Raw genomic sequence first — 27,500 nt, forward strand, 5'->3', positions numbered from 1 at the left:
TGCTACCAGGTCCAACGTTGTGTGACGCTGGCAGTGTGCCACTGGTGCACACACACACACACACACACACACACACACAGCAGCACTGAATATAGACTGCAGTTGTGCAGTGATTAGTCTTACTGTAGCGAGGCAGAGAGGGGGATATCTGCTATGAGTGTGTCCCATGTCATCAGATCTCATGCTGTTTCCTGACAGCACTGGCCACAGTCCAGGGATGGCCAGCACACGAGTGCACACTCTCTCTGACCCCTTTGGTCACTGAAAGTGAAAACAAAAGCGCCATTTCCTTACTGGTTTATGTGCAGCAGGAAAAATTACCATGGTGCTTTGCTGATCTGCGGAGTGTGTGTGTGTGTGTGTGTGTGTGTGTGTTTGTGTCTTTGTGTGTGTGTGTGTGTGTGTGTGTGAGCCAGCTCTTAGCATTGCTACACACACTCCTTATAGTCGACAGTTGCTGCTCAGTGAACTGTTGGTGAGAGTGTGTGTTCTTGGCTTGGAAGTACAGTATGTGTGTGTGCGTATGTGTGTGTGCGGGTGTGTGTGTGTGTGTGTGTGTGCATGTGTATGTGTGTGTGTGTGTGTGTGTGTGTGTGTGTGTGTGTGTGTGTGTGTGTGTGTGTGTGTGTGTGCGCGTGCGTATGTGTGTGTGTGTGTGTGTGTGTGTGTGTGAGGTCCTTTAAGGTCTCTGGGTCTCACCATCTCTCCTCCAGACTTGGTTTAATGAAGCTAATCATTAACAGCTAGCCTAAGGCAGGGCAGAAGTGCTGAAACACACACACACACACACACTTGACTACTACACTCCTTTAGATTAACACCAAAGTCACACCTCAGCTCAGCATAGTGCTGTTTGTGTTGGGTTAGTAGGTGTCATGTTATTGTCAGTTACTGATGCTTATCTTGGTGCTACTGTATCTATTTCATTTTGGTGAATATCCATTATCTGCCAATGCCTCAGTGAACGCCATGAAACCACGATCTGTTCGGAGATTATTATCATACCACAAAAATCTCATACAGGTGCAATCCTAAATAAGGACACGGGCAGTATTTTGGATAGTATATGTCCAAAAATTCCATCCCTGTAATGTAGTATGGCTAACATTGCAACAGAGTTGCTTACCTTTGGTAAAATGAGTGAGTCTGGTTACAATGCTTATGTAACATGATGTAAATGTGATGTTTAGCCAAAATACAGTTGGCTTTTCCCTTCTTTTTCAAAATATATTTTTTAATTATTATTTCTTGAAAATTAGTCAACCTTTTATACTGTAGAATGTTCATTTTTCAATCTGTTCCTAGAAAGATTCCGGTTTAAGCACTGAAAACAAACACAAATACTTTTATGATTATATGAAAGTGTATCGGACTGCCAGGGGCTCTAAGGAATGTCATCTTTTAAACATGTTCATTTTATGTTTGTTAACTGCCGAGTTACCGTTAACTCAATGTTGTTTGCTGTGCCACCGGAAACACCTTGAGAACGGACGAACAATTTGGGTCGTTGAAACGGCCTATACTGACTCGGTTTGTAGTGAACATCGTTTGCACCCTTCTATGTACAGTAAGACGCCTTTGTAGTGCACCATATAATAAAGGAAGTGAACGGGTTAAATTCCAAACCACACTATGAAATGTTCACTACGCTCACTAAGCTCGACAAAGCTGAATGAGGACAGGTTTAAATCCGCTGCTGGATAACGACCCGATAGCAATCAGTCATTAAGTAATCACAGATAGCAGCCGTGAAATATGGGCACGATACGGATCAGCCATTAACTGCTGCTGTGGGATCTTCATGTTTTAGGGCATTAGGAGGAAGATACCTGAAGCAGTTTGCGGTTAGCTTCGTGAAATACATGTGTCGCGACTTTATGAACATAGGACATTGTGGGTCCCAAAGCCAGACCAGTTAAGAACCACTGAGCTACACTATCCATACCCTTTTCCCATCTCTCGACGACTCATTTCTTTCCAGAAAATATCCGTTCATCCGTAATCCGTAACTCCATTAACAACGGGATATACTGTACCTCATACACATTTACTATACACCTCTTTGCTTGTTCTTCTGTCACTTTGTCCTGGCACTGTAAACAGAGTTAATTCCTGCTGTGTAGTCCAAGATCTCTGAATCTTGATTTAGTGAGTGTGACTCACCCACTTGAAGTCCACTTACTTCAGCCAATCCATCATTTGCATAAGAAACGGATACAGTACTTGATAGAGGTGTGTGTTGAAACAATAAAATGCGTCAAACTGTGTCATTATAATGGGCATCAGTGAATATGTGTTTATAACAAGACACATCCAAGAGACTGTGTGTGTGTGTGTGTGTGTGTGTACTGTATGTATGTGTGTGTGTGTGTGTGTGTGTGCGTGTGTGTGTGTGTGTGTGTGGTGTGTGCTTGATAGGCTTGGGGAAGTTAAATAATCGATCGATTCATTTAATTACTCAGTTGACATATTTAAACAGAATCTGGAGCGATGGGCACAAGTTTGCACCATGCTGTCTTTAGTTAGCCTCCAGTTATATTTGTGTGTGTGTGTATATGTGTATGTGTTTGTCTGTGTGTGTGTGTGTGTGTGAGTGTGTGTGTGTGTGTGTGTGTGTGTGTGTGTGTGTGTGTGTGTGTGTGTGTGTGTGTGTGTGTGTGTGTGTGTGTGTGTGTGTGTGTGTGTGTGTGTGTGTGTGTGTGTGTGTGTGTGTGTGTGTGTGTTCTTGAGTGTGGGTGTGTGATTGAGTGCTTTTTCATCTTTTAGAAAAGCCTGTTGGCCTGAAAAGCTTATCATTTTATTTGCTTGGCCAGGGCAGCCTGGTTCCTGTGTGATATCTCACACTATTCAAGTGTGGCAACATGAACAAGACATCTTTTAATGGAACCCCAAAATAGCAACAATCTGAGCCAGAGAGGGAGAGGTAAAGAGATAGAGAGAGAGAGAGAGAGAGAGAGAGAGAGAGAAAGAACAAAAGTAACAGGGAGGGGAAGGGGATTGAGAGAAAGAGAACAAAGAAAAAGAGGAAAGAGGGAAAGAAAAAAGACAAGAATAAGAGAGAGGCAGATGAAAGAGAGAGTGAGAGAAGTGAGTGTGTGCTCTTGTTTTGTGTGTGTGTGTGTGTGTGTGTGTGTGTGTGTGTGTGTGTGTGTGTGTGTGTGTGTGTGTGTGTGTGTGTGTGTGTGTGTGTGCGTGTGTGTGAGTGTGTGTGCGAGTGTAAGTGTGTTTGTGTGTGTGTGTGTGTGTGTGTGTCCTATTGGAGGTTGGTGCTGTGTGAGGAGCAGCAGGGTGACAACAGAGAGCTGGCCTGCGGCGTTTATCCAGGAGAACATCACGTCCGCATTCCACACAGGACACAAGGAGCCCTGTTCTCCTCCTCCACCTGCTCAGATAGAGAGAAGGGCACACACACACACACACACACACTCACTCACATGCACACACACACAGACACACGCATACGCACACACACACACACATGCACACACACGCACACACCAATATGCACACACACACACACCAACATGCACACACACACACTGCAAGAATAGCCACAGAGACAGGTGTCATCTTACATGGCAAATGAGAGTTTGCCCTGAAAAGGACTACCAACCCCAATAGAATCCTGCTTTGCAGCTAAATCCTAAAGTAAGCTTTGAGCCAATAGCAGCCCTCTTTGCTCCCGACAGCAGCCAGCTCTGTCTCATCTCCGTGCCAGATCCGGGCCTGCTCCATGCCAGATCCCATCTGAACCCAACTCCCCCACCTGGGAGTCCCCTGCCGTTCTGTTACCTGTCCAGCAGCACAGTGAACGCTGACATCATGGTGGACTTTGTCTCCAAGACTTTTTGTTGTACTTCTGAGAAAAAGTCAGTCCTGCACTTTGCTCTCCGTAGGGATCAGCTTATTTCTGGATAAGGGATAAGACAGAGGTCACAGAAGAACGGGAAAAAAAAGCACTTTTGTTTGACTTCACAGCTCGATCATTCTCTAGTCGTTTGACATTTTAATCAATATCACGTTTCTAAGTAGAGAATAGCCATCCATCCGCCCATGCTGATATGACATAGCACAGAGACAGTGTAAACAATAAAAGTCTCACTGAAGTGATAGAAGCAGGTGCATTACTCTCAGGAGCGTCAGGAGACTTTGCTCCCTATCACTTTATGGCCGGGCGCCCACCGGACACGGCGTTCAGCGATGTGGGCTTGACACGCACATTTTAGAACAGTTTTCTAACCCTGTGCGGCTGCAGCGCGGCAGACTTTTCTAGTGGGCTTTACTTTGTTAAAAACAATAGAGTTCTCATTTTTTTCTTGTCGCGTCATGCCGCGTACGTTTCCGGTGGGCGCCGGCCTTTACTCTTAAGTGTAGATAGTCATTAGTCAGTTAATATGGTATTAATATGGTTTTGTTTCATGCATAGAATACTGTCCTGCGGCTTATACTGTATGCAGTGCGGCTAATACACAGGAGATGACTGTTAAGTATGTGAGCTAGAGAGACGCAGAGACCATGCGCTGCTTCTTGCCCACTCCAGCGCTGGGTTGACCATCTTGGCCCGTGTGATGCTGAAGTTAATGTGATTGTAATTGAGCCACACAAAGAGTGACCTTGAAATGCCCTTTCATTTCACAACTAGACTGCTAGCTATTCATTACACTCTGGGAAAATCCCCTTGTCACTTCCTCCCTGTATGGTTGGTTGCACACCAGGAGCAGCCGCTTGCTGAAATATCAGTCAGTCGGATTTTGAAATGTCATCATTACAGTGCATGGGTAGTGATTATCTACGGTAGTGATGATACTTTTTCTACAGTGACTGCCCGCAGTAACCAGCTCTTGCCCGCTAACTTCGTCTCAGTGTTGGATGAGCCATCTGCTGGCAACCTTGTCGTGTTAAATGTCATTAAAAGCTGGCAGTGTGCACTGTGTGGAGTCAGCAGTAGCCATGCCCCGTGCCAATCTCTGGGTTGGCACGGTGGAAAAGTCAGGGGACTTAGCTGCCTTAGCAGAACTGGAGCTCATCAGCCATAGCGGAGAGAGAGAGGTATCCAGGTCACAGTGATTTGGAACCCTAGTGTCGGCAAATGGGCATGTCGCATGCGCTCATGTGTCCAATCACACGTCAGGAACACATTCCGCAATGGTTCTGGCTAACGTCAGGCCTGGTGATGTCACAATGGCATTGTGTGGTTTGGAACTCTGATGTCAGCTAATGACCTCTCTGCTCTCGTCAATGTTTCAGCCAATCAGGAACAGGTAGCAGACAAGCCTAGGCCCCTGCATAATATGCTACATATGCTCCAACATCAGTGCGGTGCACTTTGCTTTCGCCATTCAATCGCATTAGATTCCACTGTTTCCAGAACAACCCTGCAGTCGTGGCCTTCTGGTTAGGGCTTCGGGCTCGTAACAGAACGGCTTCCAGTTCGATCCCCGACCACCAGTGGGGAAAATGTGGGTGGAGGAAGCGGTTGAGCACTGCTCCACGGCTGAAGTGCCCTTGTGCATGGCACCTAACCCCTCACTGCTCTGGGTTAGTGTGTGCTTCATGTTGTGTGTGTTCACTAATTCACAAATTGGGATAAATGCAGAAACCTAATTTCCCCCCACAGGATCAAAAAAGTATGTATACTTATACTTATACTTATACCTAACACTGCTGATCCCTTTTGTAAGGGCTTGTTGTTTATTGAACGCTGTCATTTTATCATCTCGGTGCTGCTGTGGCTGCAGTGAGCAGAGTGTAGAGAGTAGAGTCTTTATTGTCCTATAAAGGACATTCTTCTTCACACGCCAATACATTCCATAAAAAAGACAGCAGCATTTGATGTTCACATCACAGTCTCATACATATAACATATCACACATCACATATAACATATAACATATAACATATAACATAAACATAATGTGACACACACCATACACCCCCTCCCTTCTAGTTCCCCTGCCCCTCAACACAGTGCAAGCAAAAGTGGACAGTGCAGTGAGCAAAGTGGGCAAAGCTACGGCTCCATACTCATCGTCCTCCATCTTGGAAGAGCACTCGCACAACGACTCCCCCGGTTAATGGTCATCTCTCCGCTCTCCGCTCTCCGCTCTCCTGCGAGCCTGAGGAGCTGTCGCTCTTAATTGCCGCCCACATGTGTGTGTGTGTGAGGACCCGTCCTCCTCCCCCTCTCGCTGACCACACTGAGGCGGGGATGGCGCGGTCTGGGCTGAAGTGGACGTGGCTCTAATTGAGACGGGTCCTCTGGGGGTAGTGGGCGTAGCGTGGCCGGCCGCAGTAATCAATCACACTGGAGCTGCTCACACACGGAGCCACATCCATGGACCCCCATGCAGGAGGAGAGGAGAGGAGCTGCTCTCTCTGACATTGCACTGCTAGATTACTATCAGGCTCTCTCTGTTTGCTTTTCAATTGCTACACCACCAATGCACCAACTGAATTGGGATGTGTGTGTGGGAATGTGTGTGTTTGTGTGTGTGTGTGTGTGTGTGTGTGTGTGTGTGTGTGTGTGGCCATCTTGTCATCTTAATGGAAACTCATCTTAATGGATGATTTGGTGCATTCGTGCAGAGATGAGTAATGTGTTTGCACTGTATCAGGGGGATTGTGTGTGTGTGTGTCTGTGTGTGTGTGTGTGTGTGTGTGTGTGTGTGTGTCTGTGTGTGTGTGTGTGTGTGTCTGTGTGTGTGTGTGTGTGTGCATGCATGTTGAAGTTGTGTTTGTAATTATCCAGGAGAAAATGGCTTCTGTCACTCTGACTCCATCTTACTGTGTGTGGGGGATGGAAGTGTGTTCGCGTGTGTGTGTATGGTGTGTGAAAGAGAAAGACTGTGCATGTGTGTGTGTGTGTGTGTGTGTGTGTGTGTGTGTGCATGCGTGGGAGAGAGAGAGAGAGAGTGTGTGTGTGTGTGTGTGTAGGGGGATTGTTTGGAGACTTGATGGCGAGTTGATTTCAGGAGCAATTTCAGTCGAATAAGGAGAGTGAGAGCTGATGACAGTGAAACCCTTGAGACAAAGAGAGAGGGAGAGAGAGAACAGAGAGAGAGAGAGATGGAGAGATATATTGAGAGAGAAACTGAGACCATGTGAGAGAAAAAGAAAGAGAGAGAGAAGGTAAAGATAGACAGCCACAGAGGAACAACAAAAAGGGAACAAGAAAATAGAATAGAGATACTATCACAGAGAAAAGAAAAATGAACAAGGGATGAAAGACGATCAGTGAAGAGAGAGGGAAAAGACTGGATAGACTGAAGAGAGAAGAAAAACTATTGAAGTGGACTGTCACAGAGGAGAGAGGCTGATAGTGTGAGTTTGTCTAGTCTAATGATGGAGAGACAGTCTCACACACACACACACACACACACACACACACACACACACACAAACAGATGGAAACAGGTAGAATATATGGAATATGGAATATATATAATATACTTTCTGGACCCTGGGATGTCCGCCTCTGCACTCACACACACACACAGGCACACACACACACACAGATGGAAACAGGTAGAAAGAATATATGGAATATATATAATATACTTTCTGGACCCTGGGATGTCCGCCTCGGCACTCGCGCACACACACACACACACACACACACACACACACACACACACACACTTCTTGCTTTCCTCTCTCTAGGTACAGTAGCACAACAGCATGTTTATTTAATAAGACGCGTCCTTAATGTTAGACATCACTATCCGCCCAGCGCGTCGCCTCCCTAATGTAGTCTCATAAATCTGGACTAGTAGGCAGCGATGTCTGGCCATATGCGCAGAGGATGGGCATGATTAGTGGTAGTCTATTGTGCCTTTTGTTTGTGCATTCATAATTGGATTATATTTGATATAAAATTTGACATTTGATGTTTATTTTTTAGTCACATATTTTTTGGGCTTTTTGGACAGTAAGAGAGACGAGGGATGCACTTAATCGTCTGTAGGACATCATTGTTGGCAGAGACCAGCTTTGGAATGGTGTTATGGGCATCATTTAAAACCGGTGTCATGCTGATGGGATAAATTACAATAGCCTTAGTTTACACACAGGAATCCATTTGATTATGTTTTGTGTGTTTTTCTTTTCTCCAAACATCAGAGCAGCTGTCAGAACCGTATCCTATTACTGGAGCTGTTTTCATGTATTTAGCCTTTCTAAACAAATCTCCTCTTTATCTGCTCATTTACAGAGCACTTTGAATCACCAATGTTTATGATTTGCACTCTATAATTAGCTTGCCTTGCTTGTAAACAAACAGACAGCTGGGCCACAAGATCTCTTAAGCCCAATTCGCACCAAAGATTCCCGACGCATCGAGACCGAGTTGCAACCTTGTGAATTAGAAATTGCACGTAGTTGCAAGCCGTCGTTAGCCGTCACAAAGCATCCAACATGTTCAGTCGCAGTTGCAAGGTTTTAAGTCGCGGCTCATCTCGTCGGCAATCTTTTGCCTGAACCCTGCTTTAGGGGTGGCTCTCAAACTCTCTCCTCGATCCTCGATGCTCAGTCCTCGAGGCTCGTTCCCACTGATCTATAACTAACACTGGATAGACTTTCCCATTTTTGCCGCCCCATCATTCTTTATCTAGATCAGTGAGGACGAGGATCGAGGAAGGAAGGGAGGGTGTATAAAAGGCCAAATGAGAGGCACCCTAGGTGTGGGTGAGTGTTACTGCACATACTGTAGATCACTAGATTACTCAGTTTAATCTGAAAAAGGTTTGTTTCAGATTATATCTTCGTCAGAGTCCACTGAACATTCTGTGAAGCACCAGATTGTTGTCAGTAGCATGGTGGAGTTACCACCCATGTAACCATGTGTGTGTGTGTGTGTGTGTGTGTGTGTGTGTGTGTGTGTGTGTGTGTGTGTGTGTGTGTGTGTGTGAGTGCAGAGGCGGACATCCCAGGGTCCAGAAAGTATATTATCACCTGTGAGCATGTGTATGTGAGACTGAAAGAGAACGGGGATCTCTGCATCCCCAGAGTTCCACAGGTCCCCGACCATCTTGGCCAGACTCAACACTCTACTCTCCACCGGGCGTGAGTGGAGTTTTGAGCGTGCGGTGGTCCGGTCGCATGCTGTGTCACCGGCGTCCTTGGAGGGGCGGGAGGGGGGGGTGAAGCTATTTGCATGCTGTGATCTGTAAATAGAGTGGTGGTGTACTCCTGGTTGGAATGGCATAACGTGGCCACTGGCGCACATCCCCAGAATAGAGCCAGCCAGTGCAGTGGGGTCAGTCAGCTGTGCCCAGCCAGAAATCTCAAAACTTTGAGGCCTGACCGGCTGTGTCTGCAAACGTGTGACTAGAATTTATTCAAATGTATATAATGTGTGGAAATGTGTGAGTGTGTGTCTGCATGTGGGTGTAGTTGTACAGTATGTGGTGTGTTTAGGTGAAGAATGTGTATAGGTGAAGAATTGAGGTCAATTTATAGTTCAGGTGACAAGTGTCTGTCGCTAGACAAATGCAGAATGATGCCGACAGATGTCGCAGAGCTGCAGGCTTTCATAGTCCAACACCGGCGACAAAGTGACAAATAGAACGTCACCTAGTTTCTATAGCAACTTGGGCGTAAAGTCAACAGACACACATCATGACCACGGTAACACGCAATAGAACTCGAACTCAAGGAGAACTTGGAGTTGATATCCAATCAGAGCATGCGATAACGTCTGCACTGTTTACACTTCTTGGATGTAAGCGACAAACTCCGACACCCTTGCGGACACAAATGTTTTCTCTTTCCCGTCCTGTTTCGTCGAGCAACACTTCGTCACCTGAACTATAAATCGGCCTTTACGAGTACACACTGGAATGAACCGAACCCTATACGGGAGGAGGTGAGAGCAACACGAGATCCTAACTCAAGAGCCGTCCGTCAGCAGCCAACATAAACAAGACAAGTAGCTGAGACAGAGAGAGAAGGGAAGGGAAGAGAGTGGGGAGAGAGAGAGAGAGAGAGAAAGAAAGAGAGAAAGATAGAGATAGAGGAAGAAAATAGGAGTTCCTTCTTAAGGTAAGCTGCTGGGATCCGAGAAAAAGAACTAGACAGAGAATGAGAGAGAAAAAGGTAAAGATAGAGGGATAGAGAGAGAGGGACTGAAAGGACAAAAACGACAACAGCTGAGGCAGACGGAGAGAGAGAGAGAGAGAGAGAGAGAGAGAGTGAAACACTCATCTGAAACAACACAAGCAGCAGTAGTCTGAAACATATCAAGATGATGACACACAGAAAAAAGACAGGGGAGAGAAAATACTGAGCCGCCAAAAGAGAGCGGAGTCGACCGAGAGAGTGACTGAAATCAGACCTGGACACCAGTGATGTAAGCAGGGGACATTTAACACACTCGGACGTCCAGATAAGGGAACCTGACACTGTCAATTCACATCAAAGTGCACGAGTGTCTTGTGTCAGCACAAGTGTGTTTTCATCTCGGGAGCTGTCAGTCACTCTGGAACCCACAGCACTCGCCTGGCCCCACAGTTGCTATGAGTCGAGGTTAGAAAGGTTGACATGACACAAACACACACACACACACACACACACACACACACAGGCTGCTACTGAAAATAGTATTTCATTTTAGTCAGCAACTCTCTTTCCCATACACACACAGAGAAACACACAGACCCCCGCCCCATCGCCCCCTTCCACAGACACACACACACACACACACACACTTAGCACACTGCCAGTGTATTCCCAAGAATGCCATCAGCAGTTCTGCTTTAATTGACGCCTCCCTGGCATGTCTAGCGTAATAATCATGTCTGGGCTGCTCCCACATCCTCTCATTAGCCGTCATGACCATTAATGGAAGATCATGTCCTAGTGTCATTTTACAATTACTGCTAATTGTTAGCGCTCCTAATGTTACAGCTAATATTAGGTTGTGCTCCTAGTGTTACACGCCGGTCCAGGCTGAGTGCTATGTGATGATGGCTTTCGCTCTTGGTCTGCATCCAGGCTAGCTCTGTAATCAGCTTCAAACCCTCCAGCACTGAGCTTGGGGTGGTGGGGGTGGGGGTGGGGGGCAGGGTGGCTAGGCTAGGGTGACTAGACATCCCCGGTTTCAGGGGACAGTGCCCCTTTTTGGTTGCCTGTCCCCCGGGGAAAATACAGAAAAAACACCTATGTTCCCCCGTTTTTAAGATAAAATGATAAAACTTGTGTGTATTTCAATCAGATTGATAGTCAAACTGAAAATGTCCCTGTTTTTTTTTCTTCACATTTTTGGGATCATGTCCCCGGTTTCTGTCTCGGACATCTGGTCACCTTGCTATACTACAGTATAGGTGGCCCCCGGCACACGAGTACGGTGCGGTCTGCTTTCGTTAGATTCCTCCGGTTTCTACAGAACCAATGGCACACTGGCGTTGGACTCTTCAGCCCCCGCCGCGACGATTAGGATTCAGTTCTATTTTTGCAGGCGCCGCTCGGCTGCTTGCCAGTTAAACATGTTGGCGCTGTTGGACGTGGACTGAGTGACAGAATGGGTTGGCGTGCCGTGCTCACGCCGGTGCCAACATGCAGAGCTCTCCAGGTAGCACGGAAGTGGACCTGGATAGTACAGTAATTTCCCGCATATGAGCCGCGTTGTGTAACATAAGCCATGGTATTTGACTGAGGGGCCCTATTCAGACATAGTCATCCTTCCAACTGGGATCTGAGGAAGATCCTTCTGGGCTCCAAAGTGTCATTCAGAGTTAATGGGAGCTATCTGGTGTGCAGATTTGTCAATCTTTCATCCTATAATTTGACAGTCTCATGTAAACATTATTAGGCTAATACCAGAACTTATGATGTGAAAAAATGTATTAAGCTGTCATAGCATACTACCATCATGACACATACCAATATTGAAATCTTTTTTTACAGTCTTTGGTTGAAATGGCGCTGTAGACTGATGGATATACTGTAGCTCACTCGAAAGCATGTGACATCTGCCATGATAATATTATGACAAGATTGTGTTAGCCATATGAAGCAGGATTCAAGTGGTAGTGTTTCCGCTCCGATCGGGCCCAGCGCCAACTCTTCTCACTGCATTACTCACTTCAGTCTTCAGCCCTCCCCAGTCACCAGTGCCATGATTTCATCAGGCACTTACAGGGACAGCTCCAAAACATGCCCCCCCACCCCTGGGGTCCTGATGGCCAGAGGAGTGCTGTGTGCAGCAGCAGGGTGCCTTGCTCATTAGCTCCTATCACGCTAGCAATAGCAGCGCTAGCAGCGTTAGCAGCTCCAGTGACCATCACTTCCTCAAGAGTTCTGGATGCCTTCCAGGCCAGGCCTGCTTGGCTGCTCACAGGAACCAGAGGAAGAACAGAGAGGCAGAGGAAAAAAAGAGAAGAATAATGAAATCTGTCAGCGGAGAATCCTGAGTTGTGGTGGAGCTTCCTTTTAAAAACACTCCCTGAAGGAATTCCATCGTGAGTTCACAGTCGCGCATCCCAGGCCTCCTCTACACTTTTACACTGAAGAATGCACTTTAAAAAAATGTACAGCCTATAATGCGGCATTGTTGTTATTTTTTTGGCCTTTGGTATAATTTTCAAAGTTATCCATCCACATCAAACCAGATAAAAAAAAAGGACATGAGGGGGAAAACCTGTTTAAGACTGGGCATGTGCCTTAATTGCAGGCTGTCTGAGACAGGAAGCACAGTTCGGAAGGTTAAGACGTGAACCCTTCAAAGCTACCTCTCTAAGACTGGAGCCCCTGTCTGTTACTGCAGCAGACTTGTGTTCTGTGGTGGACTCTGAATTAAAGAGGAGCTCTGCAGGTTTGGCGATTTCTTCGCTGCGTTCTCGTTTAATGCTTGCAGGTTTCTCTGCAGAGCTTCCCCTTCAGGGTTGGCGTGTGCATTTTACAACACTCCTCAATCGGTCAGTCTGCCTTTTCATGAGCATGATTGCGAGGCTGCGAAACTTTCTGTTTGTCAGTGCCACCGACTCGGTGCAAACTTGCAAACATGTTTTTTCTGCTCACAGGCATTAGGGGGAAGCGAGACAGCCGTCATTGAACACGGAATAAATCAAATAACTATTCCAGTGACTCCGAAGCTGATCAGTTAAGGCAACTTAAGCTAATAAACTTGCATAGTTCACCTTTAAGGTTTATCAAACTGGTCCCAGACCAAATGTTGTCCATGACAACGGTGGTTTTGCAATACAGAGACTTTGCAATAGAAAATACTGTAATCTATAATGCATGATACATTTAACTGAAGAAGAAAATGTACATCAAAGTACATAGCGTCAACCCTGAACATTGAGGTTAAGAGAGTAGTGATTTGGCCCTTGCACAGAAGCTCTGCTTCAGATGTGCGTGTGTGTACAGTATAGGCCTATATACAGTATGTGTGTGTGTTTGTGTGTTTAAGAGGAACATAGGGAAGTGTGTGTGTGTGTGTTCTCTGTTGACGCATGAATGATTTATCGGTGTAGTACGCCACAGTCATCTCTCCTGCCCTCCACACTTCTTCTCTTTCACTCTCTCCCTCACCATCCATCCCTCTTGCTCTCTGTATCCCTCTGTGTAGTACTCTACATGGTCTTTTCTTCTGTCCCTCTCTCTCTCTCTCTCTCTCTCACTATCCATCCCTCTCACTCTCTCTGTCTATCCCTCTGTGTAGTACTCTACATGGTCTTTTCTTCTGTCCCTCTCTCTCTCTCTCTCTCTACTCTCTCATTCACAGAGTACTTTGTAATAATTGAAGGGCACATTTTTGCTGCCCTAGTTCTCTCCCTCCACTTCATACTGTTTCCCTCTGGTGTCCTGTCTTTGATCCAGAGGCAGAGAGAAGAGCCTTTAGAGTCGAGCCTCATTACTGAGCCTGCAAAAAGGCCGCTGCAGACATTTGCGGGCTCCACGCCACACAGCCCCTGTGTGTGTGTGTGTGTGTGTGTGTGTGTGTGTGTGTGTGTGTGTGTGTGTGTGTGTGTGTGTGTGTGTGTGTGTGTGTGTGTGTGTGTGTGTGTGTGTGTGTGTGTGTGTGTGTGTGTGTGTGTGTGTGTGTGTGTGTGTGTGTGTGTATGTGTGTGTGTGTGTGTGTGCGCGCGAGTGTGTTTACCATGTGTGCCAAGCTCTCTCTACGAGACAGTAGCTCATCTACAGACCTGAGGTTCTCCACAAGGCCCCTACAGCCCTATGCATTAACCGCGTTGATACTTAGTTAGCGCTGAGCGCAGAGTATCGGCATCAAGCTGAGCTTGTCAGCAAGGCCCTATGCTGCCCTGTGCGTTTGACATGCTAGTCCTACAGAGCTCAGTAGCCAACCATGGGGTTTAGCACAAGCCACGTGTGGCCTTATGCATTAACCATGTTACAGTAATGGGCAGAGGAGATGCAGGGTGCTCTAGTTAGCCTGAGGTGTGCCACCACCTCCACACAACCTGGTACAGTAGGCCAGTTGAGTAAATAGATAGATAGGTAGATAGATAGATACATGTAGATAGACAGATAGATAGATACTGTACTGTAGATAGGTAGGTAGATAGATAGATAGATAGATAGACACTGTAGATAGATAGATAGATATATACAGTAGATAGATACTGTAGATAGATAGATAGATAGACAGATAGATAGATAGATAGATAGACTTTATTCATCCCCAAGGGGAAATTACAGTGAGTATCTAAATAATTAGAGTAATTACAATTGCAGTGAGTATCTAAAGGGGGCGTAGTGCTTTGCCTGAGCCCTCTGAGTAGAGGGTATCCAGACAGCTCAGTGTGTTAGTAACGCCAGTGCTCTGAGGGGTGGCAGGCAGCCCAGCATCTACTGTAGTGTAGTGTTGCTTCACTCAGAGTCCGCATCATCTGCAGCCTCACTGCAGCCCAGCATCTACTGTAGTGTAGTGTTGCTTCACTCAGAGTCCGCATCATCTGAGCATCTACTGTAGTGTAGTGTTGCTTCACTCAGAGTCCGCATCATCTGAGCATCTACTGTAGTGTAGTGTTGCTTCACTCAGAATCCGCATCATCTGAGCATCTACTGTAGTGTAGTGTTGCTTCACTCAGAATCCGCATCATCTGAGCATCTACTGTAGTGTAGTGTTGCTTCACTCAGAATCCGCATCATCTGAGCATCTACTGTAGTGTAGTGTTGCTTCACTCAGAATCCGCATCATCTGAGCATCTACTGTAGTGTAGTGTTGCTTCACTCAGAATCCGCATCATCTGAGCATCTACTGTAGTGTAGTGTTGCTTCACTCAGAATCCGCATCATCTGAGCATCTACTGTAGTGTAGTGTTGCTTCACTCAGAATCCGCATCATCTGAGCATCTACTGTAGTGTGGTGTTGCTTCACTCAGAATCCGCATCATCTGAGCATCTACTGTAGTGTGGTGTTGCTTCACTCAGAGTCCGCATCATCTGCAGCCTCACTGCAGCAGCCCCTTGTGTGACACACGGGGAAGAGAATGCAGTGTAGCCTTTGCTGTTGTTTAATGCAGCAGTACAGTAGGTTGGGGGGCGTCTCATCGGTGGGTTGGGGGGGACGTGGGGGGGACGTGGGGGTTATCATTAGCCTCCATAAAGCCCTCTGTAAGCTATCTCTGACAAGAGGGCCAGAGGGGCTCTCTAGTGCTGCCTCTCATTAGCCTGCTTCAGTGCAGCTAAGGATAGCGCTAGCCAACAGAGGCAAGGCAACTTTATTTATGCAGCACATTTCACAAAGGGGGTAATAACAAAAAGCAAAGAATGCAAGTAAATAAATGCATAAAAGGGCAATGGTCATAGAGGAGAAAGCCTCTCTTGCAGAGTTGAAAATATACATACATTACCATGTGATAGCCATGCCATCACTTAAAGAAGAGGACAGATCTAATAATAACTCAAAGGGGGTTGATATTGAATAATCATATAATCAATCAACCGGCACTGTTGAGCTTATCAACGCTAGGAATCAGAGGAGATTTTGAATATCTTCAGGTGTGAAGCCTGTTGCTCTTGGTGTTGTGGTGCAGTTAGCTGAGCTGAAGTTAACCGTGCTTATAGGGGGGGGGGGGGGATTCTGAGGAACTTCTGCTTATAGTGGCCTGTTGATGCCCCCAGAACCTCGCTGTGTAATTAGACTTTAATTATTTTCACTTTCTCTTGCTTCTTCTGTAACCTGTGCTCTCTCTCTCTCTCTCTCTCTCTCTCTCTCTCTTTCTCTCTCTCTCTCCATTAATCCTGCTGTCCTGATGGCTCCTGGCTGCTCTCCTGTTCTCCTTTCATCTGTAATTACTCCCTCAGATGCCCCTGTGGTGGTAGCGTCCACACAGACAGCATCAGTGCACCCAAAGGCAGGGAGAGATGAACCTGTGTGTGTGTGTGTGTGTGTGTGTGTGTGCGTGTGTGTGCGTGTGTCTGTCTGTGTGTGTGTGTGTGTGTGTGTGTGTGTGTGTGTGTGTGTGTGTGTGTGTGTGTGTGTGCGTGTGTGTGTGTGTCTCTGTGTGTGTGTGTCTCTGTGTGTGTGTGTGTGTGTGTGTGTGTGTGTGTGTGTGTGTGTGTGTGTGTGTGTGTGTGTGTGTGTGTGTGAGTGCATGCGTGCGCGTGTGTGTGCGTCTGTGGGTGTGTGTGTCATATGTGTGCGTGTGCGTTTGCGTGTGCGTGGATTTGAGGAGAGAGATGAGCTTCAAGTGTGTGAAAGATCAAACTGTACTTTATGCTGTCAAGGTCTTCGGTGGGGGAGCTCAAGTGAGCATCCTGCAATTTCCACCGTTGACATTAAGTGTGTGTGTGTGTGTGTGTGTGTGTGTGTGTGTGTGTGTGTGTGTGTGTGTGTGTGTGTGTGTGCATTTGCAGTCATTACAGATGCTTTTTACTGCTCCAGCGCCTACATGAAATGGATGTCCCACAGCCGCATGTGTCCTTTAGTGTGTGTGTGTGTGTGTGTGTGTGTGTGTGTGTCTGTGTGTGTGTGTATGTCCCTCAGCAGCATGTGTCCTTTCAAACAAAAATGTCCATTTTGCTAGATGTGCCGTTTACACGCATTTATGCTGGCCATTAGTACAAGCCAGTAATGACATAAGTGTGTGTGTGTGTGTGTGTGTGTGTGTGTGTGTGTGTGTGTGTGTGTGTGTGTGTGTGTGTGTGTGTGTGTGTGTGTGTGTGAGAGAGAGAGAGAGAGAGAGAGAGAGAGCAAAACCATGGTTTTCTTGTCAGACTTTTTATATGGCTAGACTGTATAGACTCTCTGCCAATATCTCTTTCTTTCTCTTACTCGCTGTCTTTCTCTCTCTCTCTTGTCTTTGCTCTCTCCATCTCTCTCTCTCTCTCTCTCCATCTCCCTCTTTCCTGTAGCTCCTCTCTCTGTTCCCTCCCGCTCCCTGTTAGCTGTAACCTGGCTGGAATACAGTATGTATGGCAGGGCTGTACGCTAAGCTTTTTCACTAGGAGCACAGGTGCTCCTAAATGAAAAAATTTAGGAGCACTATGAAATTTCCTTGAAAACCTTCTTGCCTTAAGCAGGATACAGATCATTCACAGCAGTGGCAATAGTCTCTGCTCAAACACAGAAAATGGCTTGTCTTGTTTCTATTTCATATTTTGAATTCAGAATTTGTATACATTTTGTTATCAATTTATAGCATTTTAGGATCTGCATAATTACTTATAGCTTAAAATATTCAGTAAACTGAATACTTCATATTGATTACACTGTAATGATATTACAGGGGTGGTGTGTAGGTCTAATTGAGTGCCTGTCACTTTAAGATGTACGTGAACATAATTAGGTTTCATTCGGTTTTAGGAAAAGAGTCAAGCATAGTTCAAGGATACATCATGTTTTCATTAAATAACTTAAATGTTCAAAAAACGAACAAAGGTAAAGAGAAATATTTCTGGTGTAATAGAAAAGATGAGTGTCCACTGTCCAGTAACGTTAACTTCCATGATTTAGGTAGCCTACCATGGCATGGCATCATGAGTTGTCACTTTTTCCTCGGTCATGTTTAATTGGCTGGGTGCAACTTACTCTACCATGACTCGTCTTGGAGTTTGGTAGGCTATATCTGTTATATCCAATGAGAGCTCAAAATAAAACGTTACGGTATTCTCCTGATAACGTTAGTGGAATGGAATTAATGTGAATGTAACCTCCATACAAAGACGCAGAGTGGCTATGCGCACATTTGCAATGAAAATGTTCCGCCTTTTTAAAGCATGTGTAGCCAACATCAAATCGTAGTTAAATCCATCATTTAGACAACAGAATCAGTCGGATTTCTTTCATAGAAGTCAACCAGGCCTATGTCAAATGCAGGCTGGGGTGAAGCTACTGTAACACGGTTTCCACACCGTGTTTATCAACCGTGATAATAATAATATTTGAAATGAACACGGTAATTGTAGGCTATATAGTCAACATTCTTATCATGGTTTGCCGTTTCAACGGTAGGCTAATCGCTACAAAGTCACCAACTGATAACGAACAGATTGAAGAAAAAGAAGAATGGTATTGGAGTGACATTTCTTGCGTGTGTGAGAGACAGCGAGGTTGATGCTGAAAGCGTGAGTTTCCAGCCAGGAGCGTTAGAGTTGTCAACTATGAAATTTGTATACAGATGCACGAAAATTGTAGTAGCCTATACTTTGATCCACTTGGTGTGGATTTTTAGGAGCAAAATGCGAATAAAAGGGTTGAATTCAGTACTCGCACCTGTGCTCCCATTTCATATTTTCAATTAGCACTAATATATATTTACTCGCATTTGCGACGAGGTGCTCGCAGCGTACAGCCCTGCATAATGTATGGTGCAATGTGGTCTGTCCATCAAGCTAGAGGGATGGAGTGTACAGTACAGTATGTTAGGGTGTGTGCTTGTGTCACAGGGTATGAGGGCCTGAGGAACAGAGAGAGAGGGAGAGAGAGAGAGAGAGAGAGAGAGAGAGAGAGAGAGATGACGAGCAGAGAAATGGAAAGCAGAGCGATGAGAAGAGGAAGTGGTGTCACCAGATTGTCTTGTTACTAAGAAGAATCATAAAGGGATTTTCTAATGGAACAAAACGATACTACTTCCTGCCTCTTAAAGGTGTGTGGTCAGTGACAAAATAGTCGTGTTGGTTGATGAAAGAAGCAGTGTGTTGTTGAGAACAGGCGGCCTCTGCCTAGCTGAGACAGAGACAGGTCACAAACAAAGTTAACTGTCTATTTATTTACAGTACTGTATTTAGCTGGAAAATGCCATTTGCCACCGGACCTCCCAATTAACTGCTAAAGGGAAGTGGCAATTACGAATCCCATGTCACAATGACACCAGAATTTACCCTCTTATGAATCGTCTTGCTTTATAAACCGTCTCTGGTATCACCACCTTTTTCATTGTAAAGGATCATGGGACTGTATGGTTGGTCTGTGTGCAGAAATCACACCCCTATTGGGCTCATTGTCTTTGTCTACAGTGTCTCTGTGGGAGAGGGTGGTTGAAGGGCAACACCAGGGCAAGCGCTCAGATACTGTAACTATATGTGAACATTGTGGTTTGGGTTTGAGTTGCAATATATACACTGTATATATAATGTGTATAATGTATATAAAATAAACGTATTGCATGGTGTTTAAGATTACAGTATGTCCGCAATTTCATTTGTAAAATATAGATATATTTGTTGAATGGATGACAAGATAGAAATGTTAGTTAATATAATTTTTAATATATTTATTAATGCTGTTTTTAAAATGGATAAAAAAAGGAAAAAGGGGCAGTGACCAGTAAACAGTCAATGGTGACTATCTAATGAAGTCAGCGCCTGGCCCTCTTCCTCATTGGCTCCCCAGGCAGGGGCTCCCCACTGATGTCCACATCGATCTGTGGAGCGTAGCAGTTCAGGGTGGGGGTGCTAAAGGACTCGGTGATATGGACCCGGCCATCAGCGTCCACCGTCTCCTCAAAGGTGGGGCAGGACATCCTCTCCCAGAGACGCTGTTTGATGGCGCGGCCCATGCCGAGGTTGTATCGGCGGGTGTTTCCTGACCTGGTCCTCAGCATGGGGTCCACCACCGAGTGGTAGATGGCCCGGTAGTCCTGGACAGAGTGGCCGTGGATCAGCAGATCCTCACTCAGGGAGCTGCTCTGGGCTGAGGAGGGGGCCACTGAGGAGGGGGCCACAGATGGCAGCGGGCGGAGGTCCGGAAGAATGGCAGCGTTCTGGATGTAGCGCTCCTCCACAGGCTCGGCCATTTGCCAAAGGCTGCTCTTCTGGGCCTTCTCCCTCCTTTTCCGCTCTTTGGCCTGTACCGGTGAAAGGAAATAGGCCTTTAATTATGGTTCTGGTCATGGTAATTCATTGAAAAATGTTTAATCTAACTTAAAACACGAATGCTTGTGTGTAAGCTTCCTAACATGTGTGTGGCGGGATGTTTTTGTACCTCTGCCATGAGAGAGGAATCGCCTAAGTGGGGGAAGAACATGTCCTCCTCGTCCCTAGCGGCCGTCCACTCAGGTCCCACCGCTGGGCCAGTGTCCACAGAGCTGAGCTGCTGCCTCTTCTGCTCATGTCTCTCAATGGAGGGGTACTTCTTACAGTATCCGCCATGGTCATGGTTCACCACCTGATGGGCACGTGCCCTCACAGAGGCGTTTGGGTTCCCTCTGGAGCTGCATGTCTTTAGCAGGTTGAGTTGCTGCTGGAAGTTGACGGTGCAACCAACCTCCGGAACCAAGGCAGGGATTTGCTGGGCAAGCTCTAGCAGTATGGTTGCTATCTCCAGCCTCTGCTTCAGGTCATTGGCTGTTTGATTCACCTTTGTCGGTGATGCTTTTTTCAACTCAGGAGCCTACAGAATATAAAAGAAAAAGGTTACTTTCAAGTACACACACGATTGTGAGATGATCTCGTAGTGACATTTCATCCAAGATTGAAAATGAGAAAATAATCTCTACCTGTGATGTGGAGTCCAAGGGAGTTTGAGAACTCAGTTGAGATTCTCGGTCACTCTGACGGGAGCTCAGGCAGACTGAAGCAAGAGGTGCCACAGGAGAACCCAGCTTGATCACCAGGGGCCCACTGGAGATCACAAGGGCTTGTTCAGCCTGATCCTCTGGGGCAGTGGACAGGGTGAGCTCACATCCATCCTTAGGTAGAGCTGAAGACTTGTCTCCACTGCTGAGGGTATCTCCAGAAAAGATTAGCACAGGGAGAGGACTCTGGGAAGAGCTGGAGGCAGAGCCTTCACCAGACTTCCAGGTCAACTTCTCCCCAGTCTGAAGATCTTTCTTAGAGAAGGTCTGTCTCTCCAGATAAAAATCCTCAAAACGCCTCGATGGTCCAACTTGCCTTCTAAGGCTATAGGGGCCACGGGTGGCTCTCCCTTTGTTGCCCTGTAATATAAAGGTCATGTTATCCATATGTAAAAAAGCTGGATTTACTTTTACTTTACTCTTATGAATCTTTTAGTGGCTTAAATTCACATTAAAAAACAATTCTAAGCATACAGAAATTAGGAAATCCATCAGAAGTGTTAAAAGTACTGTTTGGAATAATGTCTTACCTGTTCCATAGCGTTTGCCAAGAAATTTCTCCAGAAAATGTCGAGTACAATGTCAAATATGGAAGAGCAATACGTTTCTGTGACCGATATCTCATGAAAAGTGGAGATTCTAAGTTATGTTTAGGTTAGGTTGCCAATGGTGAAGGTTCTAAAATTCTGATGTCATTTAGAATTTTCACTAGGAATGTGTTTAGAATGTATTTTATTTGAACAGATATAGCCTACATTTCCTGTAGTTTTTACCAGATTGTAGTACCAGAGATGGTTATAAAGCACTAGTAACTCTATTCTGGAGTCTTGATTATTATATTTAAATAAGAAATGTAAACTTAAATATTGTTTTACTACTGTAGATAGATAGATAGATAGATAGATAAATAGATAGCCGAGATAGATACTTTATTTGTCATTCACACAGCATAGGAACATGAAAAGAACGAAAGAAGAACTTTGGGGAACTCTCTCAGATCTTAGTGCCGACCAACTACTATAGTACAAGGATACAAGGATGTTTATTTGTCACATGAATATGATTACTAATGTAAAGAATGCAGTGAAATTGTCAGTTCCTTCGCCTATTGTACATATGGGGGGGGGGGGGGGGGATGTAGTAGGGAGGGGCAGGATAAGTATGTACTAAAAATGAATAAAATGAGACCTGTTCTGCGTATGACCTATCCTACTGAAAAACAGTAAAAACAACACGTCAGAGCATCATACCATAATAGCATCAAGTAAGTAACGTGCAGTAAAGTGACGTGCGTGCGTGCGTGCGTGTGTGTGTATAGTGAGAGATAATGTCTCTGTAGTCTTGGCATCATGTCCCATAAAAGCAGAAGGATGAGAGGCTGCCTGACAGCTCTCTCTGTGTGTGTGTGTGTGTGTGTGTGTGTGTGTGTGTGTGTGTGTGTGTGTGTGTGTGTGTGTGTGTGTGTGTGTGTGTGTGTGTGTGTGTGTGTGTGTGTGTGAGGGTGAGGGTGAGGGTGATTTAGTGTGGGAGGATCGAGGCTAATTCCAGCCTGTCCCCATCGCCTCCTATCCAACTGGAAGAGTAGGTACACTCTCCTCAATGTCGCTTGGCGTTGTCAATGAGACAGGGAAGATTTATCATAGCTTGTGTGTGTGTGTGTGTGGGTGTGTGTGTGTGTATGTGTGTGTGTGTGTGTGTGTGTGTGTGTGTGTGTGTGTCTAGAGGGAGGATTTATTATAAAAAGCGTGTGTGTGTGTGTGTGTGTGAGAGAGAGAGAGAGAGAGAGAGAGAGAGAGAGAGATTGAGGGAGAGAGAGGGAGAAGAATGAATGGCATTTTATATTCAATCATTCAAACCACTGGACAGTCATTCCCCACTGCATAGCATGGCAGCTATAGGCATCAGGGTCAGAGTCTGGAAGAGGGAGATATAGCAAGAAGAACAGTCTAGAACAGTGCTTCTCAAACTTTTTCCCTTGAAGGCCCCCTTGCCTGTGTCTAAGACAAACAACATACTGTACACACACAAGAGATTGTTTCATTCAACAATCGGGGTCCGGGGATGAATTACAATGCCTAGCCTAGCCTAGCCCGACCTGAAGGTTGCTTACGCAAGTTCAGAGGTCAGAGGTAATAAATAGCTTCATGAATTTAAATGTGGCACAAAAATATGTTTTAATTTGGATTTTACTGAGTTTTGATTATTCATTTGGGTGTGCTATTGGGATTTAATACATTTGATGTTCCCAAATATAATTTTGGTAACCTCACAACCTCAGCCCAGGCAACATTATGCGGACCCCCTGCAATCCCTGGCGGCCCCTAGTGGGGTCCCCGGACCCCAGGTTGGGAACCACTGGTCTAGAACTATGCCCACTGATCACACCTCTTGTGCTGTGGAAATAAAGCGCAGCCTCGCCAGACTAATGTTCAATCTTTTAGTATGGTGATAGACAGACTGTGCGGGGCCATAGAGCACTCCAGTTAAAAGATGGAAGATGTTCATCTCACTATGCACATGCCCCATGGGGTATGTACTGACCATGGGGCATGTGTGAGGGGGTAGTTATGTGGGCAGAAAGGGGAGATACAGGGGATGGAGGCAGTTAAAGGCGTCTTGGTGAAAAGCAGAATAAATTCCTCTATAGCCTGTGGCTCAGGCCACACCCACTTCAACAGAAATAGCTTTTGTTAAAGTGACATCATACCATAAATCAGCAACAGACAGACTAACTGGAGCGTTGCACACAAACATGAAAACAGTGGGGATGGGCTTGGCCTGAAATCACCCCACATGAATCCAGTTGTTTTCTCCTGTTTCTGTGGCACAGCAGGCAGAACAAGTTGCTAATCACTACAAAGTCAAGGGTCGGATATAGCTTGGCTCAGATGATAATGTATAACAGTAACATACTATACCATAAGTTGCTGAGGATGGAAGTGTCAAATAAAACAATAATATAACAAATATAAATATATTGAGTGTATGATAACCTGTCAGAACTTCAGCATTGAGTGGCTAGATTAACTGAAACACAGTGAGATAAACTCTTAGATGTGGAAGTGTCTGGCAAGTGGTTGGGCTCGTTGTCCTTCAGACTGACGTCCTTCTGCCCATCAGGGAGTGGGCGGCACATGGCCGCGGCCTGCCGGACGTCCACCACGCCCAAGTTAATTAGACGGCTTAATCGAAGGGTTTTGACGAGCGATCGTTAAGGGGCGTGAACCGTCTCATCTCCGTCTGCCGGCCCACGTTTGACGGATGACCAGTGAATGAGCGTGACCTTTTCAGGCTCACACACCGCCCCCTCACACACACACACACACAGACACACACACACACACACACACACACACACACACACACACACACACACACACACACACACCACACACACACACACACACACACACACACACACGCCACACGCCACACACACGCACACACACACACACCTCACACCACACACACACACACACACACACCACACACACACACACATGCCCACTGTCACATATACACACATGCACACATGTACACACACACTATACACGCATGCTCACACACACACACACACACACACACACACACACACACACACACCTCAACCACACTCCATCTTACTCATCTTCCAAGGGCATCACTCCATTAACCCCATCACACACACACACACACACACACACACACACACACACACACAACATGGTGTATTTATTTCGATTTGACATGATCAATTATGCACATTGACCCAGTTCCTCCCTGAAGGAAGCCATGCTTCCTCACACACACACACACACACATGCTCACACACTGTAGAGTAGTGTACTTGTTGTTGGTGTGGCCTGTGGACTGAGGCCACTAGCGGCCATGCTTCCTCACACACACACACACACACACACACACACATGCTCACACACTAGTAGAGTAGTGTACTTGTTGTTGGTGTGGCCTGTGGACTGAGGCCACTAGCAGTCCTGCTCCCTCACTGCCCGGTCAGCTGCTCTGTAAACGATCGCATTAGTAAACAACACATTTAGTGTGGGAAAGCAAACAAGCGAGGCTCAATCAGCATGAGTGCCGTTCAGTTCTCTAATCAGCCCTGTAACTCACTACGACACGCCCGGCCCGGCTCGGCGCTCATAGTCGTCTGGACTACAGTAGGCTGTGTCCGTACCGCGGGCACTTAAGAGTGCTTTATCAAACCACTTACGTCAATAAAGGACCATTTATTTATAAACCTTATTAGACTGAACCTCATTACTTTTGTTGAAATGTCTTTCTACAACGGACATGTATATTATAAAAGAGACAGCTGCACTTTAGTACGTGCATAGTAATACAGGTTTGTGGCCTTACAGTCTTACCCCTGCAGTCTTGAGTGAACATGCACCAATATGAAAAGTGTGTTGTCCTTATGTTAAGTATGAGGGATGTGGAAATGTGAGAGTTATAAAACAGTCTTTAGAGGACATTGAGGTTATGAAGGAATGGCCTGGGCAGTGTGCCTGTATGCTCCGTGAGGGTAGATAAATAGTTTGGGCTCCTGGAGTCATCTCGTGTCGGTTGGAGCCAGAGGCCAGACAATAACACATACCAGCCTCTCTTTAAGTGTTGAGTGCCATTATTTACGCAAAACATCCAAATGCAACAAAGCCATGGCCTCATGGGTCTGCACTCATTCGCTACGCTAAATGTGTGTGTGTGCGTGTGTGTGTGCGTGTGTGTGCCTGCGTGTGTGTGCTTGTGTGTGTGTGTGTGTGTGTGTGTGTACGTTTGTGTGTGTGCTTGTGCGTGTGTGTGTGTGTGTGTACGTGTACTGTTAATGTTTAGTATGCCACACCATATATGCTTTTCATTCTATAAATTACAGAGGTACTGAACATACAGACTCTCTCAGTGACTAATGCCGCTGTTTTGCAAATGCACTCACTTAAATAGAGCACTAGCAAACTGATACATACACACTCACACACACACACACACACACACACACACACGGAAATGCACTCACAGGCAGAGCACTAACAAACTGACTCACACACGCACACTCACACTCACACATACACACACAAACACACATACGCACAGAAATGCACTCACACAGACAGAGCACTAACAGACTGACTCTCACACACACACACACACACACACTCACACACACACACTTGTTGAATGTTTCCAGAGACATTAGCACTTCTCTCAGGACCGGCAGTCAGAGCTGGTGCCAAAGCAGTGGACATCAGGGGTCCCGCTGGGCCCGTCGCTCTCATCGCCACGGCAACCAGGCTCTCAGGCCGCTCCCTCAGGCTTCCCACAATGCAGCAGTGCACTAATTAAATCACTCTGAAAGGGCCGAGGCTGGCCAAGGGCCAAATGAGGGCTCTCACTCCGCAGAGGAGGGAGGGAGAGAGGGAATACGAGGGGGAGAGAGGGAGAGCAAGAGAGGTGGGTCTGAGTGTGAGAAAAAAAGAAGAGAAGAGAAAAACAGAAGAGGCCAGAGAGAGAGAGGAGAGAGTGGAGAGGTAACGAGGGAGAGGATGAGGAGGTGGGGAGAGAGAGAGACAGAGAGAGAGCAAGAGAGGAGAGACAAAGAGAGAGAACAAGAGAGATGGAGTGTGAAAGACAGAAATGATGAGGGGGAGGGGGCGGGGGTTGTGAAAGCAGTGTTAAGAGAGAAGAGAGCGATAGAGAAGGATGGAGAGGGGCAGAGGGTGTTTAGAGAGGAGAGAAGACAGAGACATGGAATGAGAGGATGAGAAGGGGTTTTCAGAGAGGAGTCAACAGAGAGAGGAAATGAAAGGAAGGAGGGAGAGGATGGTGGAGAGAAGACAAAGCAAAGAGAGGAATTGGGCAGAGAATGAGAAAAGAGGTGTACAGGACTGGATTAGAGAGGGGTAGTGAAGAAGAGGAGTGTGAGATACAAGAGGAAGGTAGAGTGATATAATAGATAGATAGATAGATAGATAGATACTGTAGATAGATAGATAGATTGATAGATGGAGGGTGGGAAGGAAAGAGAGTGAGTGGTGGAGCTGAGATATTTCAAATGCCAGGCTGGTTCAGCATCCCACAACAGTGACAATAGTGACCAATCAGCCTGCAATACTTTCACTTCAGCCTTTTTGTATGGCCTCAGCTCATTTGGACTTTGACAGAGATAATGCTCAAAATAGTACCAGTTTTTCCAGAACCTGTTGCTTGATTGATAGAGTATCTGCTAACTCCTAACCCTGTGACCCCAACATGGAGTTGACTCCCAAGGAACAGTCATAAGCCTCCGATGTACAGTAATTGTCCCTCTGCACTTTCAGCCATTTTGGATAAAGCCGGGCAGGCATCCGCTAAAGGGGGGAAAGTGAAATGTGGACACTGGAACCGTCCCAAACCTCAGTTCTGTTTAGTCATCCCATGCAGGTCCGATAGAGCTTGGATCTGCACCAGACTTCAGTTCCGTGTAGTCATCAGATCCTGGTCCAAGGATAGCCAGATTCACTCTACAGTTTCTCTCTCACCCCCCTC

General features: G+C 46.1%; 2 protein-coding genes across 2 annotated transcripts in view; one reads left to right on the forward strand and one right to left on the reverse strand.

Annotated features, from left to right (window-relative positions):
• Positions 1 to 27,500, forward strand: part of plcb1l (phospholipase C beta 1-like) — a 137,273-nt gene that overhangs the window by 41,603 nt on the left and 68,170 nt on the right. The window lies entirely within an intron of this gene.
• LOC134098250 (uncharacterized) lies at positions 19,706 to 21,589 on the reverse strand. The gene is made up of 4 exons (XM_062551259.1): positions 21,512 to 21,589; positions 20,904 to 21,341; positions 20,390 to 20,797; positions 19,706 to 20,252 (listed from the first exon to the last, which is right to left on the reverse strand). The coding sequence occupies exons 1-4, from the start codon at positions 21,518 to 21,520 to the stop codon at positions 19,764 to 19,766; spliced, it is 1,344 nt and encodes a 447-aa protein (XP_062407243.1). The 5' UTR covers positions 21,521 to 21,589; the 3' UTR covers positions 19,706 to 19,763.

Source organism: Sardina pilchardus, chromosome 12 (genome assembly GCF_963854185.1).
Source record: "Sardina pilchardus chromosome 12, fSarPil1.1, whole genome shotgun sequence".
Lineage (NCBI taxonomy): Eukaryota > Metazoa > Chordata > Actinopteri > Clupeiformes > Clupeidae > Sardina > Sardina pilchardus.

Bases quoted from the DNA above. Each gene is read 5' to 3' on its own strand.
- LOC134098250 (XM_062551259.1), bottom strand. The intron at 20,798-20,903 runs GTAGAGATTATT...TATATTCTGTAG, and splicing joins CCTTGGACTCCACATCACAG to GCTCCTGAGTTGAAAAAAGC. The intron at 20,253-20,389 runs GTACAAAAACAT...TCACCGGTACAG, and splicing joins ATTCCTCTCTCATGGCAGAG to GCCAAAGAGCGGAAAAGGAG.